Source organism: Camelina sativa, chromosome 17, assembly GCF_030686135.1.
Source record: "Camelina sativa cultivar CO46 ecotype springtype chromosome 17, ASM3068613v1".
Classification (NCBI taxonomy): domain Eukaryota; kingdom Viridiplantae; phylum Streptophyta; class Magnoliopsida; order Brassicales; family Brassicaceae; genus Camelina; species Camelina sativa.
In genome coordinates, this window is record NC_141896.1 from 16,888,057 (window position 1) to 16,906,064 (window position 18,008).

The 18,008-nt window shown below is 34.3% G+C and overlaps 3 protein-coding genes across 4 annotated transcripts; 1 reads left to right on the forward strand and 2 right to left on the reverse strand.

The window, feature by feature from the left end:
* Window positions 1-254: 254 nt before the first annotated feature.
* Window positions 255-6,760, reverse strand: LOC104756910 (uncharacterized). Its single transcript, XM_010479565.3, has 14 exons — window positions 6,469-6,760; window positions 5,943-6,050; window positions 5,720-5,851; window positions 4,536-5,042; window positions 4,299-4,413; window positions 3,861-4,181; window positions 3,225-3,710; window positions 2,278-3,119; window positions 2,107-2,192; window positions 1,800-2,018; window positions 1,545-1,673; window positions 1,031-1,375; window positions 763-878; window positions 255-611 (listed from the first exon to the last, which is right to left on the reverse strand). Exons 1-14 carry the CDS (start codon window positions 6,583-6,585, stop codon window positions 514-516), a joined length of 3,621 nt encoding a protein of 1,206 aa, XP_010477867.1. The 5' UTR covers window positions 6,586-6,760; the 3' UTR covers window positions 255-513.
* An 834-nt stretch (window positions 6,761-7,594) lies between these two features.
* Window positions 7,595-10,210, reverse strand: LOC104756911 (NADP-dependent alkenal double bond reductase P2-like). The gene is made up of 5 exons (XM_010479566.2): window positions 9,811-10,210; window positions 9,186-9,366; window positions 8,407-8,573; window positions 8,232-8,314; window positions 7,595-8,138 (listed from the first exon to the last, which is right to left on the reverse strand). The coding sequence occupies exons 1-5, from the start codon at window positions 10,054-10,056 to the stop codon at window positions 7,760-7,762; spliced, it is 1,056 nt and encodes a 351-aa protein (XP_010477868.1). The 5' UTR covers window positions 10,057-10,210; the 3' UTR covers window positions 7,595-7,759.
* Window positions 10,211-12,961: 2,751 nt separating this feature from the next.
* Window positions 12,962-16,954, forward strand: LOC104756912 (truncated transcription factor CAULIFLOWER A-like). 2 transcript variants are annotated; one of them, XM_010479567.2, is made up of 8 exons: window positions 12,962-13,295; window positions 14,534-14,612; window positions 14,713-14,783; window positions 14,886-14,985; window positions 15,149-15,190; window positions 15,401-15,442; window positions 16,017-16,162; window positions 16,457-16,954. In XM_010479567.2, the coding sequence occupies exons 1-8, from the start codon at window positions 13,111-13,113 to the stop codon at window positions 16,548-16,550; spliced, it is 759 nt and encodes a 252-aa protein (XP_010477869.1). In that variant the 5' UTR covers window positions 12,962-13,110; the 3' UTR covers window positions 16,551-16,954. The 2 variants fall into 2 exon arrangements, with proteins under 2 accessions (XP_010477869.1, XP_010477871.1); XM_010479569.2 differs by having other exon boundaries at window positions 12,987-13,295; window positions 14,719-14,783.
* The last annotated feature ends 1,054 nt before the right edge of the window (window positions 16,955-18,008 follow it).

Consider the following 18,008-nt stretch of genomic DNA (forward strand, 5'->3'; position numbering starts at 1 on the left):
TAGATTAAGTCAGTGGAACATTGTAGGATGTTAGCTTTTGGTTATTTCTTTATTTGGATTATGTTGCTATTGAGTATTGGGTTATTAAAGTTGGAATTCTATTGGATTGAATGGAAACTGTTTTATTTGGTTATCCCTGGTTATTGGTTGATGTTAGGATGTTAGTGGGTATGGGACCACTAGTAAATTAAGGTATTAAAAAAAAAAAAAAACGGAAAGAGTTGTTTCAGATATATATAAGATTCAACTATATAAGATTCAACTAGATATAATATAGGAAACTGAGAAACGTTACCTATATACATAAGATTCCCTTATTTATATCATCATCTATCATATATACTTCTTTCTTACATTTTCAACTAGATAATAACTCCTCAACTTGTATTTAAAAGTTATGCGGTAAAATTTACGAGCATAAAAAAACTTGTAATTGTATTTGTACCCAATCAAAGCCAATTTGGCAAAAACCCTCTTTAGATGTTAACTGGGTTTGCCCTCCTTGATTTGAGTTTACTTTTCCGGATTGCAATAAACCAGAAGCTGACCATCTTCACTTGCTATGCATATATTTTTTGAATCATCTGTACTTATGCATGAAACTCTTTGACCTGAACAAATTCCATGTAACAATTAATAACTTTTGAGGATTGGCTTCACATATCTGCTTAAACGAACTTAATATAAGGGGAGATGCTTTGTTTCCGGAAACATATATATATATATATATATATATATTTACGACTTTCAATCAATGTTTACCTTTGAAATCATGGAGAAAGCCAAGTTTAGCACCGGTGGACAAGTCCCACAAATACACAAGTCCATCAAGGGTGCCTGCTACTCCATGACCTGATACTGTGCCCACTGCACTAGCCCTGTTTTCCATAGCCAATGAACCACGGATTTAGAAATGTTAGTATTTCATACACCTTACTTCTCATATGTCCTCAAATCAAAACTACTTCTCTAAGGATATGGAGAAACCAGATGAGCATAACAAGAAAATAGAATAGATGTGTGATGATACCTTGGATCCAATTGACTTCCCAATATGACTTGGTCTTTTACAAGCAGAGCCACTCTCCAACATCTAGCTGGACTTTCTACACCATCACATTTAGGGTTTGAGTCAAGATCAGTAGAGACTAAAAGCCAGATGGCAGTGTCTTTGACTTCAGCTGGAACCAATGTTTTGTTGTCGATCCCTTTTGAGAACCATAATTTTGTTGCAGCTAAAATCATGTCAATGTGATCCTCCATTGTAGAATGACTATATATAGGATGCCACGCAAACAAGCTGCTCGGTATGAACTCAAAGATCATTTTGCTGGGAGATACAAATCTTGATACTAGACTTCGCTTTGAAATATCCCTAGGTCGAGAATAGAAAAAATTAGCAGGCAAGCAATCATGGGAAAATGAAGCAAAGAGAAAGCAAGTTTGGTTGATCCTCAGCATTCCTAGCAGATATAACGTTCTGTAATTTAACTCAGAGATAGGTAGAGAAAAAAAAATTCAAAGATAGAGAGGGAACAAAATACCATATTGTAAATTCTCCGATACCATTATGCCCGATAACGAGATGAGGACATTTTGGGATCTTCTTCAGTTCCACGATGCATGAAGATATGCAAGGATTTGCAAGTGTAACGAATTCTTCAGCCGGACCTCTACAATTTCAGGAGAAGTGAACATTAGCAGAAAGTTCAACAATGATGATCCAGCCTGCAGCTCCACACAAAAGAAGGATCTGACAACTATTTTAAGATTAGAACAATGAATTCTTTTGAGAGAACCTCCAATGAGAGTTCATGTCCCAGACAATAAGGTTTCCACTTTTAACAGCTACAATGAGATAGTTAGGATCGCACACCACCACGCACTGCACACTGTCATCTGCTTGAAGTTTTGTCACAAGAGAAACATGACCAGTTTTCACCTGGACAATCCTCACTGCATTCTCCTCAAAGCAGGCTGTTGTACAAGTCAAACACGAGCAATCAATATCTCTCTTCCTGTAAAACGAAAAAGAGTAATCCCTTAGCTGATATCTTTAGTCTATATTTTTCTGTACCGTATAAAACAGTAAAAAGAAGTCCAAACCTGCAATAAGGTGTTTTGATGTTGCCAGTAAAAACAAGATGCTCCCCGTCTGGGGTGAAGTGAAAATAAGATCTTTCGAGTGTTCTCTGAGAAAATATAACAACTATCAGATAGCTAGAGAGGAAAAACAGGTATAACATAAGAAACGAAGAAAAAGTTAAATGAATTTACATTTCCACCAGACTTGTCATCCACAATGGGGAGTTTGACAGAAGTGTGACCAATGACAGAGGGGAATCCTTTGCTTGGTGCTTTAGCTGATATCTTGTACATAAACAGGGTACTAACTCTATCCTCTGTAGCAAAGCTGAACACGCAAATATAGATTTCATTTCCAACAGACTTGAGTAATACTGATGAAACAGGCATGGGATGAAAGTAGCAGCCAAGCAGCTCAGCAGTTTTCTCCATCTCATTGTTGATCTTTACATCCCTGTTCAGCTTTAAATTTGGACTAGCTGGAGATTCCAGTACAGACGTGCTTTTCTCGCTAGTATTTTCCTTATACTGAGAATTTGTAAAAGGTGGTTCAGAAACTTGGATGCCGCATGCCTCACCAGTATTGGCTTGGAAATCCTCAACTTTTGAAGCTGGGAATGAGGATGGTGATATACTTCCATTTCCAAAAGCATGAGCTGACCTCATATCTTGTTGTAACGCCTCATTGCGTTTTACACTGAGTAATGTATTGTTATCCACCTTCACCAATTCGGGTCCCTGGTATTTTTCTGTTACATGACCGCTTTCATTTCCCCGTGGATTTGTTCTATTTGATTCGGAGTTGGTAGACAAGGTCGGCTGAATCTCCAACAAACGTGGAATTTTAACAGGAGACATATTCCTTACGGAGTCATCACCTCCAGTATTTCTGCAACTGTTTTCACTTTCAGAGGATGAATTTCTATTTCTTTTCTGTTGATTGATCGAGACTCTTTTCCTGCTATACACCTTATGTTTTTCTTTTTTGACAGAACCAACTTCAGTAGGGGTTGTGCCAACCACGAAACCAGTACCTGCAAGCAATTAGACTCATGCTTATAGTACACAGTAGACGGATACAGTCATGCAAAGCTTATGGGTGGACGCAAATTGTGCTATTGATAGATTTAGCGTACTACCTTCAGTAGAACAACAAACTGTACTCTTTGGTTCCTTGTTTTCAGAGTAGTGTTCTGTCTGTAACAAGTTTCCATCTTCTGCAGAGAGTTCCTTCGATTCTTGGGATAAAATCATGTTGGATGAACTGTTGCATTGTGGTATTGACATGGACTTCTTCAAATATTGGTCTTGAATATTCTCATCCACAATAGTACTAACATCATGTGAAGATGGGCCTATGATCTCAGTGGTCGTCAAAGCAGAAACCGATAGATCATTTACTATTGCAACATGTTCTTCGGCTACGGGGATTTTAGGAAGGTCTGCTGGATAAGCTTCCTTGGAAGAAGAGATAATATGACCACTCCTAGGACCATCCAAGTGAGGCTCATCAAAACTGTCAGGGGCAATGGCTACATTACTTGCAAAATCCTGATCGGGATCTGGAGCAGCAACTTGCATATTCTCATCATCTTCACTAGGTTTTCTTATCGACAGTGACACAACTGCAAATTTTGAAGACTATGGAATAAGAGAATACTTCATGAATTACTGCTTTTGTGGAAAAAAATACTGCAATCTGAAAATCTAAAACAGAGTATAATTCAAGCCTTTCCTAAGGGTTAACTATGTAAAGGATATGTAAATTAGTATACCAGTTCCTGACGCATCATCAAGTTGGCTCGTTTTGCAGTTGTCTGACATGTAATTTTTTGGAGGCTTCTTGCATGAGAACTTCTTGAGCAATGGTATTGCTTGAGGAAGTAGAAATGACATCATTGATTTGACAGTATCCTGATCAGCTGAATCAGAATCACTATTTTTAGAAGTCAGAATCAAAGTAGAGTCAGCTAAATCCTCTGCATCTGGTTCAGCTAAAAGCCCTTCACCGACTACCATGTTAGCAAGGGTCAATTCTTCTCTTTGCTCGCAACTTGTATCATCATCATTTTTTGGAGCAGAACTTATGTTGTTATCTGCAAGAATCAGACAAAAAGGAATCCATGAAAAGATGCAGCCATAATGATTACAATCTTCTTACTGCTAGATGTTGACATCTTGGTATTAAACAAGTTAGAATGAAAAGCTAATACCTTGCTGGAAATCAAAACTATCAGGTGCACAAAGACTGGTACCAGTCATATTTTGGCTTTCATGCAGAAAAATATCATCGTTGGGTTTGGTTTCCTTTTCTTGCAGCCCATGAAGCTGCAAAATTTAATACTCTCACTGTTTGAAACAACTTTCCTGGTGAAACAAAGTCTATTACGCTAATATATCAAAAGAAAAAGCTTTCAAGAAAAGCATACTAGAAGTTCTTTATGGATTACCTCTTCAGAAAAATTAGATAATGGCTTTGATTTACAGCTGCCAGGAAGCGGGTCTATTTCTTGAATAGGGGTGACAACTTTCACTGGTGGTGGCTTTTCTGATGGTAGAGATGTATTTTCGTTTGTAGCATGACTAGCATGCAACTGCTCTGGTGGTGCTACTTTCAGGCCAACTGTCTCCACTTCTTCTTTTACTGAGAAGATTGGCCCTGCTGCAGAATTTAAAATCTCGCCACCCGATAATGAGTCTTGGAATCTTTGCTTTTTATGACCATCTTTAACTATTGAATTCTGGTATGTCATTCCAGGTTTCCTGCTTCTTTTCTTTCTAGCCACTGGCATGTCCAGATAATATAATAAATTTGGATTTGCACACATGGCTGGCGTTTCATCATTGGCTCGGATTTGAGAGGCCCTACTGATGGAGCTAGTTTCTAGCATTCCATGGGAATTGGTCACAAGTTCCCGGAGCAACCTCTGAACCAACGGGTTTTTGAAGCCAAAAAACTGTAGCAAACAAAATTGTAGTCATCTTAGACCGCAAAAAAAAAAAATTAACCAGATCACAGTGGTAGGATCAGAATAACTACAAGCCAAGTGATAATGATAGTGACCAACACCTAAGGAAGGCCTGGAAAGCAAAACATTTGAAGAATTCTTAGCTAAAGTCATATGCTCAACTTGTCTGACGGGAATGCAAGGACATGCCAAGTACCACGGCTTTTCCTATATATCAACTTAGAATTGAAAAGTCCAAAATGCAAGGATACCAAAGTAAGCGTGTAATGACAAAAGACAGGCTGTTTTTTTTTTTGTAGCAGACGGCAGTAGAGGCCTCCTTATCAGGAAGGCATGATCACAGCTTATAGATCCCCACATCTTAATTGTATCCTTTTTAATCTATTTGGAAGGGCAATATTTATACTATAATGTTCCAAGACTAAAAAAGAAATGCAGACTAGATAATCGAGCATGTAAAGTTCACAAGCATACATATAGTGATCATGTGGCCAACTATTAATTGTTCTTCAAAAGCTTCGCCAAATCATCTCAAGAACATTACTGGAAAGGCAATGCGCATGTTTAATTTTAAAACATCTATATTATTGTAGATTAGACTTGGTCATAAAAGTAACAAGCAAGATGGTCTAAACAAGGTAACAAAAAGAAAGTGAGATGTGTACCTCCATGCCGTTCATCTTGCATGCAAATCGTTTTCCATGCCATATTTTTAAGTGGGAGAAGCCAGTCTTCTGAAACTTTCCCCATGCAATATCTGGGGTCTGCCCCGTCCATGATTCATCTAAATATCTAATCTGCATCAATAGAGTAAGACTTTGATGCATATTCTTTTTAAAAAAAGCATACACAACCTTATAAAGATTTTTTATGAAATCAGCAACATACCAGAAACAAAGGTCCTTTGGCACCTTCTTCAATCTCCATGTAATATGTGTTCCCATTGTGATCTCGAACAGCTTTGTAGCCCACAGGATAAGGGAATCGGTCTTTACCCTGAAGAAATATAAAGCTAAGTAAACAGGAATTATGCAAATAAGTCGTAACAAAAGATCTTCATGAACTGAGAACACTCAAATTACAACTTTGTTTTACTTGTTTAATCCCAATCTACATCCTCAGCATAAGGATCTTGTTTCTATTCTCAAATGTAAATCAAAATTGTTCAAAATCAGAGACAATAGTTTCAACTTATACTGTTCATCGTTCATGAGAGTGTGAAAAATGTACAATCAAGCTACAAACGATAATGAACGAGATTAATTTCATCACAGACATATCACCACCATCGAAGATTCTTAAACATGAAGTCAATCAAATTCTAATTTCTAAGGAATTCAATAAGTAGCAATGAAATTGAGAGATAAAAAGAGCTATAGATTGATGAACTGAGAGAGAGAGAAGGAAACCCAACCCTAGATGAACTCCAGTACTTCTTATCCCAGGAGGAGCCGCTATAGAGAGCTCCGACGGAGACGATTTCTAGGTCATCAGACTTTCTATCTTGTGAGACGACTCTTGGGCTCGCCATTGAAAGTGTGAATTGAAACGCCTATACCTCAGCACCGGAATCGGAGAAGAAATCGCGACGTCTGAGAACGGAGACACAGCGAAGAAATGGGAGAGGGAGAGAGAGAGAGAGAGAGAGATTGTTCTGAAATATCTGAATTGAGTCGCGGGAAATAAAATGATTCCCTTCCCTCCATAACTATCAAACAGCAGACAGATCAATTTAAAAACAAAAAAGCTCACTTTATTGGGCTTCTCGGCCTATATAACTTTAACTGGGCTAACCACTTTAAACTTTGAAGGGTGTGTGTATTGGACTAGTCACTATAATTATTCATGATTCAAACAAAGATAGTGGTGTACTCTTAACATAAAAGAACTCGTAAACAATTAGTTAAATACTTAAATAAATTTAGATATGACATTAACAATTAGTTAAACAATGCTGTAATAATAATATTAACTAGATTAGCACGGGTTGAAATTTCTTTTATTTATATTATAATTTTAGAATAAAATATAATTTCTATGATTATTTTTTATAATTTTTTTGTTTAAAACATTATGCAATAAAATCATATGCTAAATATGATGAATTGAAAAAAACACATATTTTATAAATTTTATATTGTTAGTTTTGTAATTTATATATGAGAAATTGTTATGTTTGTTGTTTGTTTTTATTTTAATTTTTGAACATGTTTGGTGAAAGTTTTTTAATATGATTCGTGTTTAGGTAAGATTTTATTTTCAACTGCATTATAAGATTTCAGAAATCACGATTAACTGTGATAAATTGCCAAAAATTTATTTTATTTTACGTCTAACAGTATATTTTTATGCCTAACAGTATATATTTTGTAACAATACATGGAATACTAAAAATTTTATTTTGGAATGTATAAATCATTGGAATATTATTTTTAAGAGAATTTTTTGGTATATTTTTAAGTGTATTCATATAGCATACGGATTGACCAATTAATCTATAGTCTTTTTTTGTAACCATCATATATTTAATGTATAACCTATTTTGTAATCAATTTATAAAAATTATATAGTCTATAAAAAAAGTTGTGTACTTCCGTTTTATTATATAGGAGATATCAAAGAATGCCTAAAAACAAAGAGTCTGACTCGTGTATCTACTACTTTCCAAGGGATAAACAATAGAATATTAAAATCCAACGTCTCACTCACTCACGAGCAACCACAAAGAGTTGATTCCCGACGTTTTTTCCTTCGAAGAGTCCTAACAGACAAGAAGGCCCACTCTCGAATCCTTCGGCTATGTCCTCAACATATGTTATCCTCCCTTCTCTAATGTGAGGAAGCACAAAGTCCAAAAACTTAGGATACTTGTCGTAGAAATCGCATACCCCAAACCCTTGAATTTGTATCCTCTTGTAAAGGATGGTTGGTAGGTTGTGTACGCCTTCTGGATCCTCTAAATTATACTGTGAGATCATTCCACATACTGCGACACGGCCGTGCAACTTCATGTTTATGAGTACTGCATCTAGCATTTTGCCTCCCACGTTCTCAAAATATATGTCGATCCCTTCCGGAAAACACCTAATAAATTAGTTGTCTTTTTATATTTAGTCAAATATTATTTGTATGATTTTTCTATCTCTATATAAATAAACTAGAGATGTATTTGCTGACCTCTTTAGGGCAGCACTAAGGTCCTTCTCTTCCTTGTAATTGAAAGCATCATTAAATCCAAACTTTTTCTTGAGAAGATCAACCTTCGTTAAGGCTCCATAAAGAAGGATAATGAGAAAATTGCTTTCATGATATATGCATTAAAGTTTGATGTACGTAGAGTTTATATATGTACCTTTTCTTTACTGCCGGCACTACCAACTACATAACAACCCATCAACTTTGCAAATTGTCCCACGAGCTGACCAACTGCGCCAGATGCGGCTGACACGAAGACGGTCTCTCCCTTTTTTGGTGAACAAACTTCGTAAAATCCAGCATAAGCTGTCATACCAGGCATACCTATTCGGATCAAATGAAAACAATCAAAAACACTAGAATTTCAATTGCTAGTTATCATTTTTGCATATATGTGTTAATTTTAAGAAAATTATTTTTTGGAGATTTTTGTAATATAGCCTTTTTATTTATCTGATAAATGCAAAATATTTTGTGGATTAGTGTTTGATTTTATAGTTAACAAATGAAAATTTTATTTTAATCAAATATTAAAGGTTATGATTCATTTAAAACAAAATATACACTTTATAAAGCGTACGCAAACACTAATGCTTGCAAATAATCAGAGGAAATAAATGAGTGTGAAACTCAAATACATAAGAAAGCTAGCACAACGAGTTATCTCCGAAGTTTGAACAAATGTAGCTAAATTTAGCCATCCAAGCAAACTTTTGATGACGCATTAGAAACTTATAACTAATCCAAGACCAGAAGATAGTGACCTATGTTTCCATGCCTAACACTCGTATAAAGAAACAAATAAAGCAAAAGATAGCCATGCTTTTTTGCAAAAATGCTATCAAATCAAAAGACAAAATAATGATGAAAACCTAATAATGAAGCATCACATAGCCATGGCTTTTTTACTACCAAACTAAGAGTGAGATAAAATACCAAGAAGTCCAGTGTAGTAAGATAATGGAACATCGGTGTGGTGGATCTTGAAGTGTGAGTAAAGAGTTAAAGTAATAACACTGTACTCCTCCCATCCAACTAGTCCCCAGAGTAAGTCGCCCTTTTTGTAATCTGGATGCCCTGAATCTATCACTTTAGACACTCCAAGTCCAACGATTGGCTGCACACACACCACATTGAAGTTATCTTTAACACGAAGTAGAGAAGAAACAAATAAAAGAAATCAAACTCTCAAAAGAAATTTTCTATTTTGTTAGCTAGAGACATAATTTCTTCGAGAACACCATATTACAAGTGTTACAATATAATGGTGATCAGACATCAACATTGCCAGTTTAATATTACTGAAAATGCCCTAACACATCCTTTTCATACTAAAATCTCTTGCCGGATTCTTCAAAACGTTTTCACAAGAAAGGTACCAACATGCATTATCGAAATATATATTATAAAACTAAATATAAATTTTCAAATCCATTGTTGGTTAGAGGAAACGAACGCAATAAACACAGACAATATAGTAAAATAATTTTATTCCCATTTCAGTGGAGATTTCCAATTTTCTTAGAACAATGGAAATTTATGTATTTGTCCTTTTTCATACCACGCCGGTCTCGTACGGTGGAACGAGGGAAGAAGACAAGGGTTCAGGCTTTCCCATGCAAATGCGCATGTAAGGATCGCAAGACAAGTAAAGATTCTTCACCAGAACTGACGTGGATCCCTCCGGAAGCTGTAGATCGATGGTAGTTGTGGTTAATTTAAAATTGGATTCTTTTGGGAATCCCCTCACATAGTCTGGGAATATGATTTGCTTGTTGGTCACCGTGGCTGCTTCTGCGCTCGCCATTTTTTTATCGTATTCACGTACCTTTGATGACTAAGATGATTTCTAGCTCCTTTAGTAATTACGTCAATCGTGTTTCTGATTTTTGTAGGTTTCTCAATGGTGTGATTGTGATCATACATTGTTCATACACACCATTTGATTCCTTTGCCTCATTATTGGTTGATCCAATTTCTTCGGGAGATAAATAAGGAAAACACTGACTACTATTTTTTTTTGGAAAGTACAATAGTAGTCTTATGAATAAAGAGTATCTATACTAACCATGATTTATATATGAAAAAATCAGTAAATGTACGTACATATGTACAAAAATTTTCAATCTGCAAACACACTCAATTGGATTGGATGACACAGGGTTTAAAAGGTTAACATTGAAATCGCCTTGCTATTTTATTCATATGATGATAGATATTTAGAGGAAAAACCATGTCGTTTAGAATAGAGGGAAGACCGTACTATTAAGGGCCTGACTGGTTCAAACGCTGCGGTTGTGGTTGCGGTTCTGCGAGATTGCGGAAGCGGGCGATTGCGGTTTCAAAGCGTTATTAAGCGTTTTGAACGACTGGTTTAGCGGTTTAAAATTGATGCGTTTGCGGGAGGTTTACGACTGGTTGACCAGCGGGTGCAATAGCGGTTGGAACATAATAAATGTGATATATAATTATATAAATGTTTTAAAATATCAAAAACTTTATTAAACTTGATTTATAATTAAAATTCATTAAAAATACTAAAATAATTATTAAAAAAAAATTTCATAATGAAATACTTATTACTTTATGCATTTAGCTTTTTACCAAAATTTTAATCAAGTAATTTGATAAATGACTAAACATATGTTTTAGATCGTAGATCTTCTTTCTTAAATCTCACACACTCAATAAGTTCTGTGGGGCAGTATTTGCATCGGTAGTAATGATCAAACGAGAGTTGAGAAGAGTCACTCGTGATTTGTTTTTATTTTTCACAAATAATCTTATTTTCTTAAATTTCTGATGAAACGTTATATTTATTTAGATTTTTTTGAACTTATGTGCGATGTGCCATTAAATTTACATCAAGTTTTCCGGGTTATTGTTAATTGAAATATTATTTTCTTCCAATTATTTATTTTTTTAATATTTTCAATCGTAACCGTACTTCATTTTCTCCCATCCTTACTGAATAAAATAGTTAGATAAAAAATATATAAAAAATATATTTCATTATCATTGATTTGTTTCAAGTTTTTTCTCAAAAAAAAAAAAAAATTTGAAACGCAAACGCCCGCAACCGCAAACGCTTGCGGGAACCAGCTTTTGGAATTCAACGGTTGGGAGCGATTGGGAGCGACTGGGAGCGATTGGAAGCGATTTGTGTGATTGGCCCCAAACGCTAGCAACCGCCCGCAAACGCAAACGCAGCGTTTGCGGGAGCTAGCGGGAGAACCAGTCAAGCTCTAAGTATCAACAGATTGTGCGCTTTATGACAAAAGAAAAAATATGTGTAATGTTTTTTGGCCATAAACTCAAAATGTTCTTTTAGTCACATTTTTAGCACTTGGTTTGTTGGTCATTTACCAAACTAAATTTTTATGCTTAATTAGTAGATTCATTCTCAAGAAAAAAAAAAAGGAAAATTTATATACATGTTAATGAAAAGATACAAAACTAAAAAAATAAATTCATTTCAAAGAAAAATATATATATTGATCCAAGTTGCAACTATTCAAAACATATATATATATATATATGTATATATGAAAGATTTTTTTTGTTTTTTATTTATTTTATATGTGATAGATTTTAATATGGACAAAGGAGCGTGTACTGCATACGTAAAGAAAGGTGTCGATGATGGAGAATCAGCGGATGCTGTCGCCAAGGGCACGAGCTTTAGATTCTTTTAGTTTTGCTCTAAATGTTATGTTGTAGTACTTTTAGTTGCTTTAGTTGCTTGCTTCTTATCTCCACATAAACAAAATGAGACTCTCTACATATTCTCTAGTACGTATCTCATTCCTGATCCTTTATTCCTACGTACGTATACGTAGTACGTACTAAATGAATAAATCCTGTTATATAAGTTACTATCATTTAGTCTGATCAAACCATGCGGTATAATCATATATATGATGACTATTAGGAAATAATCAATTTGGAATTACTCTTTTGCAGGATTTTTGAATTTAGTGTTAGACCAGCCAAGAAAGAAAATGTTAATTTTTTTACCCAAATTATCAAATGTTCATTTTTGAGTATATATTTGGCTATTTAATACAATAAACCTTAATTTGTATTTTGGATTTTTCCTTAATTTGCCCAAATTTATAATTACTTTTTTTTTTCTGAAGTTTCGTTATATCCAACGTGAAAATCTATCGACTCAACAGAATACACAATTGTTAAACTGAGTTCAACTCTACGAAGAAACATCTATATGTACTTCACTGTTACCGCCGAGCAATTAAATCTCTATAAGTACTTTTACTACTACTTACGTCTTGTCCCACTTTATTTATGTAAAATCCTACCTCATCAATAACCATTATAAATTAAGTCAGCGAAAAAAAAAAAGTTTTTTAAACTTCAGAAATCCACAGAGAAATCTCCGCCGTCAATACAAAGCGAAGGCGACACTTGGGAAAGCTCAGTGGTTCCGTACATATTTCACTCTTGTCTAGCGCCTAACCCATTTTTTTACGTCACGAGGCGTTGATAACCAATTACTGTTTTTTTTATTAGTGGTCAGTCACTGTTGGTTATAAGTACGTTGTACAGTATACGAGATTAACACAGACTCGACACTAGGCAATGGAAGTCCAGTCAGACCAATGAGAGGTCGACAACACATCCTAGAAACCAACTCTGGTTTATTTCCTTGGCTTAAACCCACTATTTCCAAAATATCTATCTCCTCTTTAAATAAAGAGTGAAAGGAGGACTCTTTCTTTCACATTATTATCATTATAAAGGAAAGAAGAAAAACTTTCCTAATTAGATCAAAGCTTCGTCGTCGTTATCTCTCTTGTCTTTGGAAATTTTTCATATATAATTTTATTTATTTTCACGAGAAATGGGAAGGGGTAGGGTTGAATTGAAGAGGATAGAGAACAAGATCAATAGACAAGTGACATTCTCGAAAAGAAGAGCTGGTCTTTTGAAGAAAGCTCAGGAGATCTCTGTTCTTTGTGATGCCGAGGTTTCCCTTATTGTCTTCTCCCATAAAGGGAAACTATTCGAGTACTCATCTGAATCTTGGTAATTGCATAATTCCGTTTTTTAATCTTATTTTTAATTAGTGTGCCTTTGTTTGCCCTAAATAGTAGTTTTTGCTCTAGTCAAGTTCTTTTCCTGGGTCTCCTCTTATCTGTCGTCTTTTATGAAAATTTGTCACAGATTTGGTATCTGAGTACTTGGATCTACGAATTAATTGTGTTAGTCAAACCATTAGTTTATATTTTATTAATATCAAAAGAGAATAAATTTTTGTTTAGGGCTTTTTTTATGAACCCTAGCTAGAATACGATCTACTAATACTGATAGTAGCATGGATTAATATATAATAAATCATCAGTATCTTCTTGAATCTGGATATTTATACATTTTGCTTCAAGTCGATCGAGAATTATGTATTTTAGGTATAGAACGAAGTGATGTTTATGTTCTATACTACGTGATTTTGCCTTTAATTTTAAGAAAGCTATCCTTATGAACACACATATGTTTAATTCTAGCCTGTTTTGTATATGGACCATCGAAATTATTATATATGTAAAGTCTAAATTTTATAGAGAAAACTTTTCCAAATGGTTTATAGATATAGAGAAACTGGAAATAAGGATGTGACATCTAAGTAGGGAGTCTTTGACCTCTGGGGATCAATATAAAAGAGAGTTAGCAAACAAAAAATCAATAGAAAAGAGATCATTCTTCTCCGTACTGATGGTCAAACTTAACTTCAACAGCTGTTCTTTAAATTTTAGAAAGAAAGTTCACAAATTTTTATTTATTTATTACCTTATACATATATACCATGGTATACATGACGTTCTTATAAATGTCTAATTATAAACATAAAAATAATAATTGAAGAATCTGACACCCAAAGCTGGGCATAGGGCGCTTCAATACGTCTTGAGGTGTGAATTTAGTAGATTCAACTGTTCATTTTTAATTATATGTAAAAAATGGTAGTTATCAGTAAAATTTCTAGGGTTGATGAGTCACAAAACTAGAGATCAACTCTATTCAATAGACACTATGTTTGCATATAGCTAATTATTTAGGAAACTCTACACAATTGGATGCTATATTTTGGGTAAATCGTTACATTAACTAGAAAGAAATGGCCTCTTGTGCTAAACTGTGAAGATATTTTGAGTATGCGAAAGGTGGTAGTACTTATATCTATAAATTATATATATATATATATATTAATGTAATATGAAGAACTTGTGATGTGGTTGAATCTAAACTAACCCTAAGCTTAATGATAGCATGGAGAAGGTCCTAGAACGCTACGAGAGGTACTCTTACGCCGAGAGACAGCTGACTGCGCCTGACTCCCACGTTAATGTACGTTTAATTGATCTTCAATAAATTTATGTATAAGTTGGATCTTGCGTGCGATTTAACTTGAAATTATTGGCTTACGTATGGAAAATTATTTGTGAAGGCACAGACGAACTGGTCAATGGAGCATAGCAGGCTTAAGGCTAAGATTGAGCTTTTGGAGAGGAACCAAAGGTATACGTAATATATATATGTTTAAATTTAATATATATAAACTAAATAAAATTAATTGGAGAATTAACAGAAGATAGAATGGTATGAACTAATCAATCGCAGGCATTATCTGGGAGAAGACTTGGAATCAATGACTCTCAAGGAGCTCCAGAATCTGGAACAGCAGCTTGACATTGCTCTTAAGCACATTCGCTCCAGAAAAGTATGTATATATCCCTTCTAAGCACATACACACACACATGTTGTCGATGCCTAACCATATATATCTGCAGATCTGAGATTGCGTGGATGTATTTATTGACAAATGTTGTATAGTAATTGTCTCCTATATATGAATGAATATGCTTTGGAATTTTTGTATGCAGAATCATCTAATGTATGAGTCCCTCAACCACCTCCATAGAAAGGTACAGTAAATCCATTTCATCTCTCAAGGCATGTGTGTGCATGACTTATGTAATGTTAGAGTTTAATCTTATAATAAGTACAATACAAAAGGTTTTCTATATATATACCATAGGTTAATATATTAGTGTTGAATTACTAGCTAGACTTACATGTACATATAGATAGAGAGAAAGGAGTTAAGAATGGTTTAATTTTTGTGGAAATGACAGGAGAAGGAGATACAGGACGAAAACAGCATGCTTACCAAACAGGTGATCATTGTTTTTTGCATTTCTAACTGTTTCACAACTATTTACTATTCCACTGTTGAACTCCACTTCAATCTACCTTAAGCCACCATCTCTCCACTTTCGGCACCACCAACTCTTTGAAAAATAAAGTTAAATTAATGGTTTCTTTTGATTGGTATAATCATGAGCCTAGCTGCGTGTATAGGTGGGCTTTGTCCGTTTAGTATTAAGGTTGTCTCCCAGATTTGAACTTTGAACTGTCTTCTCATAATCATATATAGTCTATATGTACCACACACATTAGCTAGGAGCTCTGTTTGAGTTTTATTGAGAAGTAAGAAAACGTACAACGAAACTACTTGATTAAGAACAAGTTATGCAGAAACAAATATTATACTAATTTCATTGTACGACGCTAAAATTCGCTTATCATTTGCAGATTTAATTGATAATTAGTTTGCGTTTTGTTTTAAAATATCGTATTACAAAAATAATGTAATATAAATAGAAGTTCCTTGAATAAATGCAAGTAATTAATTAGTTAATTAATAAAAATGATGTATATATAATATGTTTTGGCGTATGAAATCGGTAGATAAAGGAGAGGGAAAACATCCTAAGGACACAACAAAACCAATGGGAGCAGCAGAACCAAAACCATGACGTACCACCGCCGCAACAGTTTCAAACCCCACACCCTTACATGATCTCTCATCAGACTTCTCCTTTCTTAAATATGGGGTAACGGCAGTATTTCATTTTTTTTTTTTTTACCTTTTCAAGTTCTTTAATTTCTGGTTATCTTTTTTTTTATATATACCTTGATGTCAAATTCTCATATATAATGTTGGCAGTCAATGAGGCGATGATAGTGAATGCATTTCATATTTAGGGTTTGTGTTATGTGCCATTAATTAAAGGTTAATGACTTAATAACTACAAGCAAGCATGCAATGAATGGAATGGTATATAACTAATATATACATGCATATTATTTTTTAAAATTTTAAATTTGCTTTATGATTGTGATTTCAGTGGTATGTACCAAGGACAAGATCAATCGGCGATGGGGAGGAACAGTCTGGATCTGACTCTTGAACCCGTTTACAATTGCAACCTTGGTTGTTAGGCCGCTTGAATAGACTCCATCGATCTATCAATCGTTAGAAAATAAGATAAGATCGATTCTCTACACACAAGATCTATAAACACCTTAACTAATAGTATCTGTTTGGCTTATCCCATGCATGCTCTTATATTTGGCTTAACCATGACGTACCACCGCCGCAACAGTTTTCCAGTATCATATCAACATCATGAATCCTTTTTCCAAAAATAAAATAAAAATCAAGAACGGAGCCATAAAATGTAATCTTCGGGAACGGAGAGAGTGAGAAAACTAGGGAGAATTATTGTTCGAACCTTTTCTATATTATTATTATCTCTCATCTTATATTGTAACTGTAATACTTTTTTAGATTCCGGAAATATGTATATTGTATTATGAATTAAATCTTTTTTTTGTTATTTAAACAATATATAAACACTAAACATCCTTAGAAGTTAATTAGATCATCATATGTGACGACAACCTTTTCGGTCAATAAAAAACATATTTCAGCGAAGGAAATAAAAAACCCAACCTTTTGGGCCAAAGCAAACCAAAATCCTAGAAAGTGGGAATATTAAACTCTAAACAAAAAATAATGACTTGTTTTGCATTGACAGTTGAAAAGCATTGAAAAATTCAAAATAATAGTAGTATCATAGAACATTTAACATAGTGACCAAACACTTTTTTGAAGAACTTATCTATGAAAAATAAAAGTTTAATAGACAAAACTCATCACAACATCATGCCCCTAACACTATTCATGTTATCATTTTGTCCTATCAAACAAATTAATGTTCTAAATTTGTATTGAATTTAGCAGATTTGGAGTTGAGAACTTTAAAAAGTATATGTTAAAAGATAATGTAACCCCATCTGATTTCGCAATCTCACTTAATGTTTGTAGATGGTAAACATTTACAATCAATAATATCACCTCCTAAACAAAAATTTAGTGGCAATGTCAAATATGCAATGATATTATTTTATTTTTATGTTTTTGAATTTCGAACTAAAGAACTCTTTGCATTACTACATGATTACAATTGTAATCATCCTCGTCCGTTGCACATCCTGGTTGATGAGTTTGTGATCGGCACTTGTGTGAATGCGCTACATAAAGTTCGTTGGTGGAATGGATGAACAGTGTATGGAGGGTAAAACCCAAAAAAGTTTGATTAGTAGATCATGTTGAGGATTTGCCATCTTAGATCTTGGAGGAAACAAGACAATTGGCGAGAGAGAGGGAAAGAAGACTAGGGTCTTTTGTCCTTTAATGAGCTTCAAAACACATTGGAATATACTTGTCTCATATAGTATACATTTTTTGGGCCAAAGAGTCCTTTGGTTTGTTTTGTACATAACTACTGTTACCGATAAGTAGTCTATAATTTTAACTCCTAACTTCTCTAGTACTTCGGCTTCACCGTTCACCCATCAGAAATTCACAATGGAATCAATTTATGCTTTCCATGA

Excerpts from the sequence above, each read along its gene's own strand:
- LOC104756910 (XM_010479565.3), bottom strand. The coding sequence starts at position 6,585 with ATGGCGAGCCCAAGAGTCGTCTCACAAGATAGAAAGTCTGATGACCTA. Across the intron at positions 6,051-6,468 it reads AGTACTGGAGTTCATCTAGG|GGTAAAGACCGATTCCCTTA; the intron begins GTTGGGTTTCCT and ends ATATTTCTTCAG. Across the intron at positions 5,852-5,942 it reads CCAAAGGACCTTTGTTTCTG|ATTAGATATTTAGATGAATC; the intron begins GTATGTTGCTGA and ends CTATTGATGCAG.
- LOC104756911 (XM_010479566.2), bottom strand. The coding sequence starts at position 10,056 with ATGGCGAGCGCAGAAGCAGCCACGGTGACCAACAAGCAAATCATATTC. Across the intron at positions 9,367-9,810 it reads CACCGTACGAGACCGGCGTG|CCAATCGTTGGACTTGGAGT; the intron begins GTATGAAAAAGG and ends GTGTGTGTGCAG. Across the intron at positions 8,315-8,406 it reads GTGCCGGCAGTAAAGAAAAG|GTTGATCTTCTCAAGAAAAA; the intron begins GTACATATATAA and ends GCCTTAACGAAG.
- LOC104756912 (XM_010479567.2), top strand. The coding sequence starts at position 13,111 with ATGGGAAGGGGTAGGGTTGAATTGAAGAGGATAGAGAACAAGATCAAT. Across the intron at positions 14,613-14,712 it reads CGCCTGACTCCCACGTTAAT|GCACAGACGAACTGGTCAAT; the intron begins GTACGTTTAATT and ends TTATTTGTGAAG. Across the intron at positions 15,191-15,400 it reads TCAACCACCTCCATAGAAAG|GAGAAGGAGATACAGGACGA; the intron begins GTACAGTAAATC and ends TGGAAATGACAG.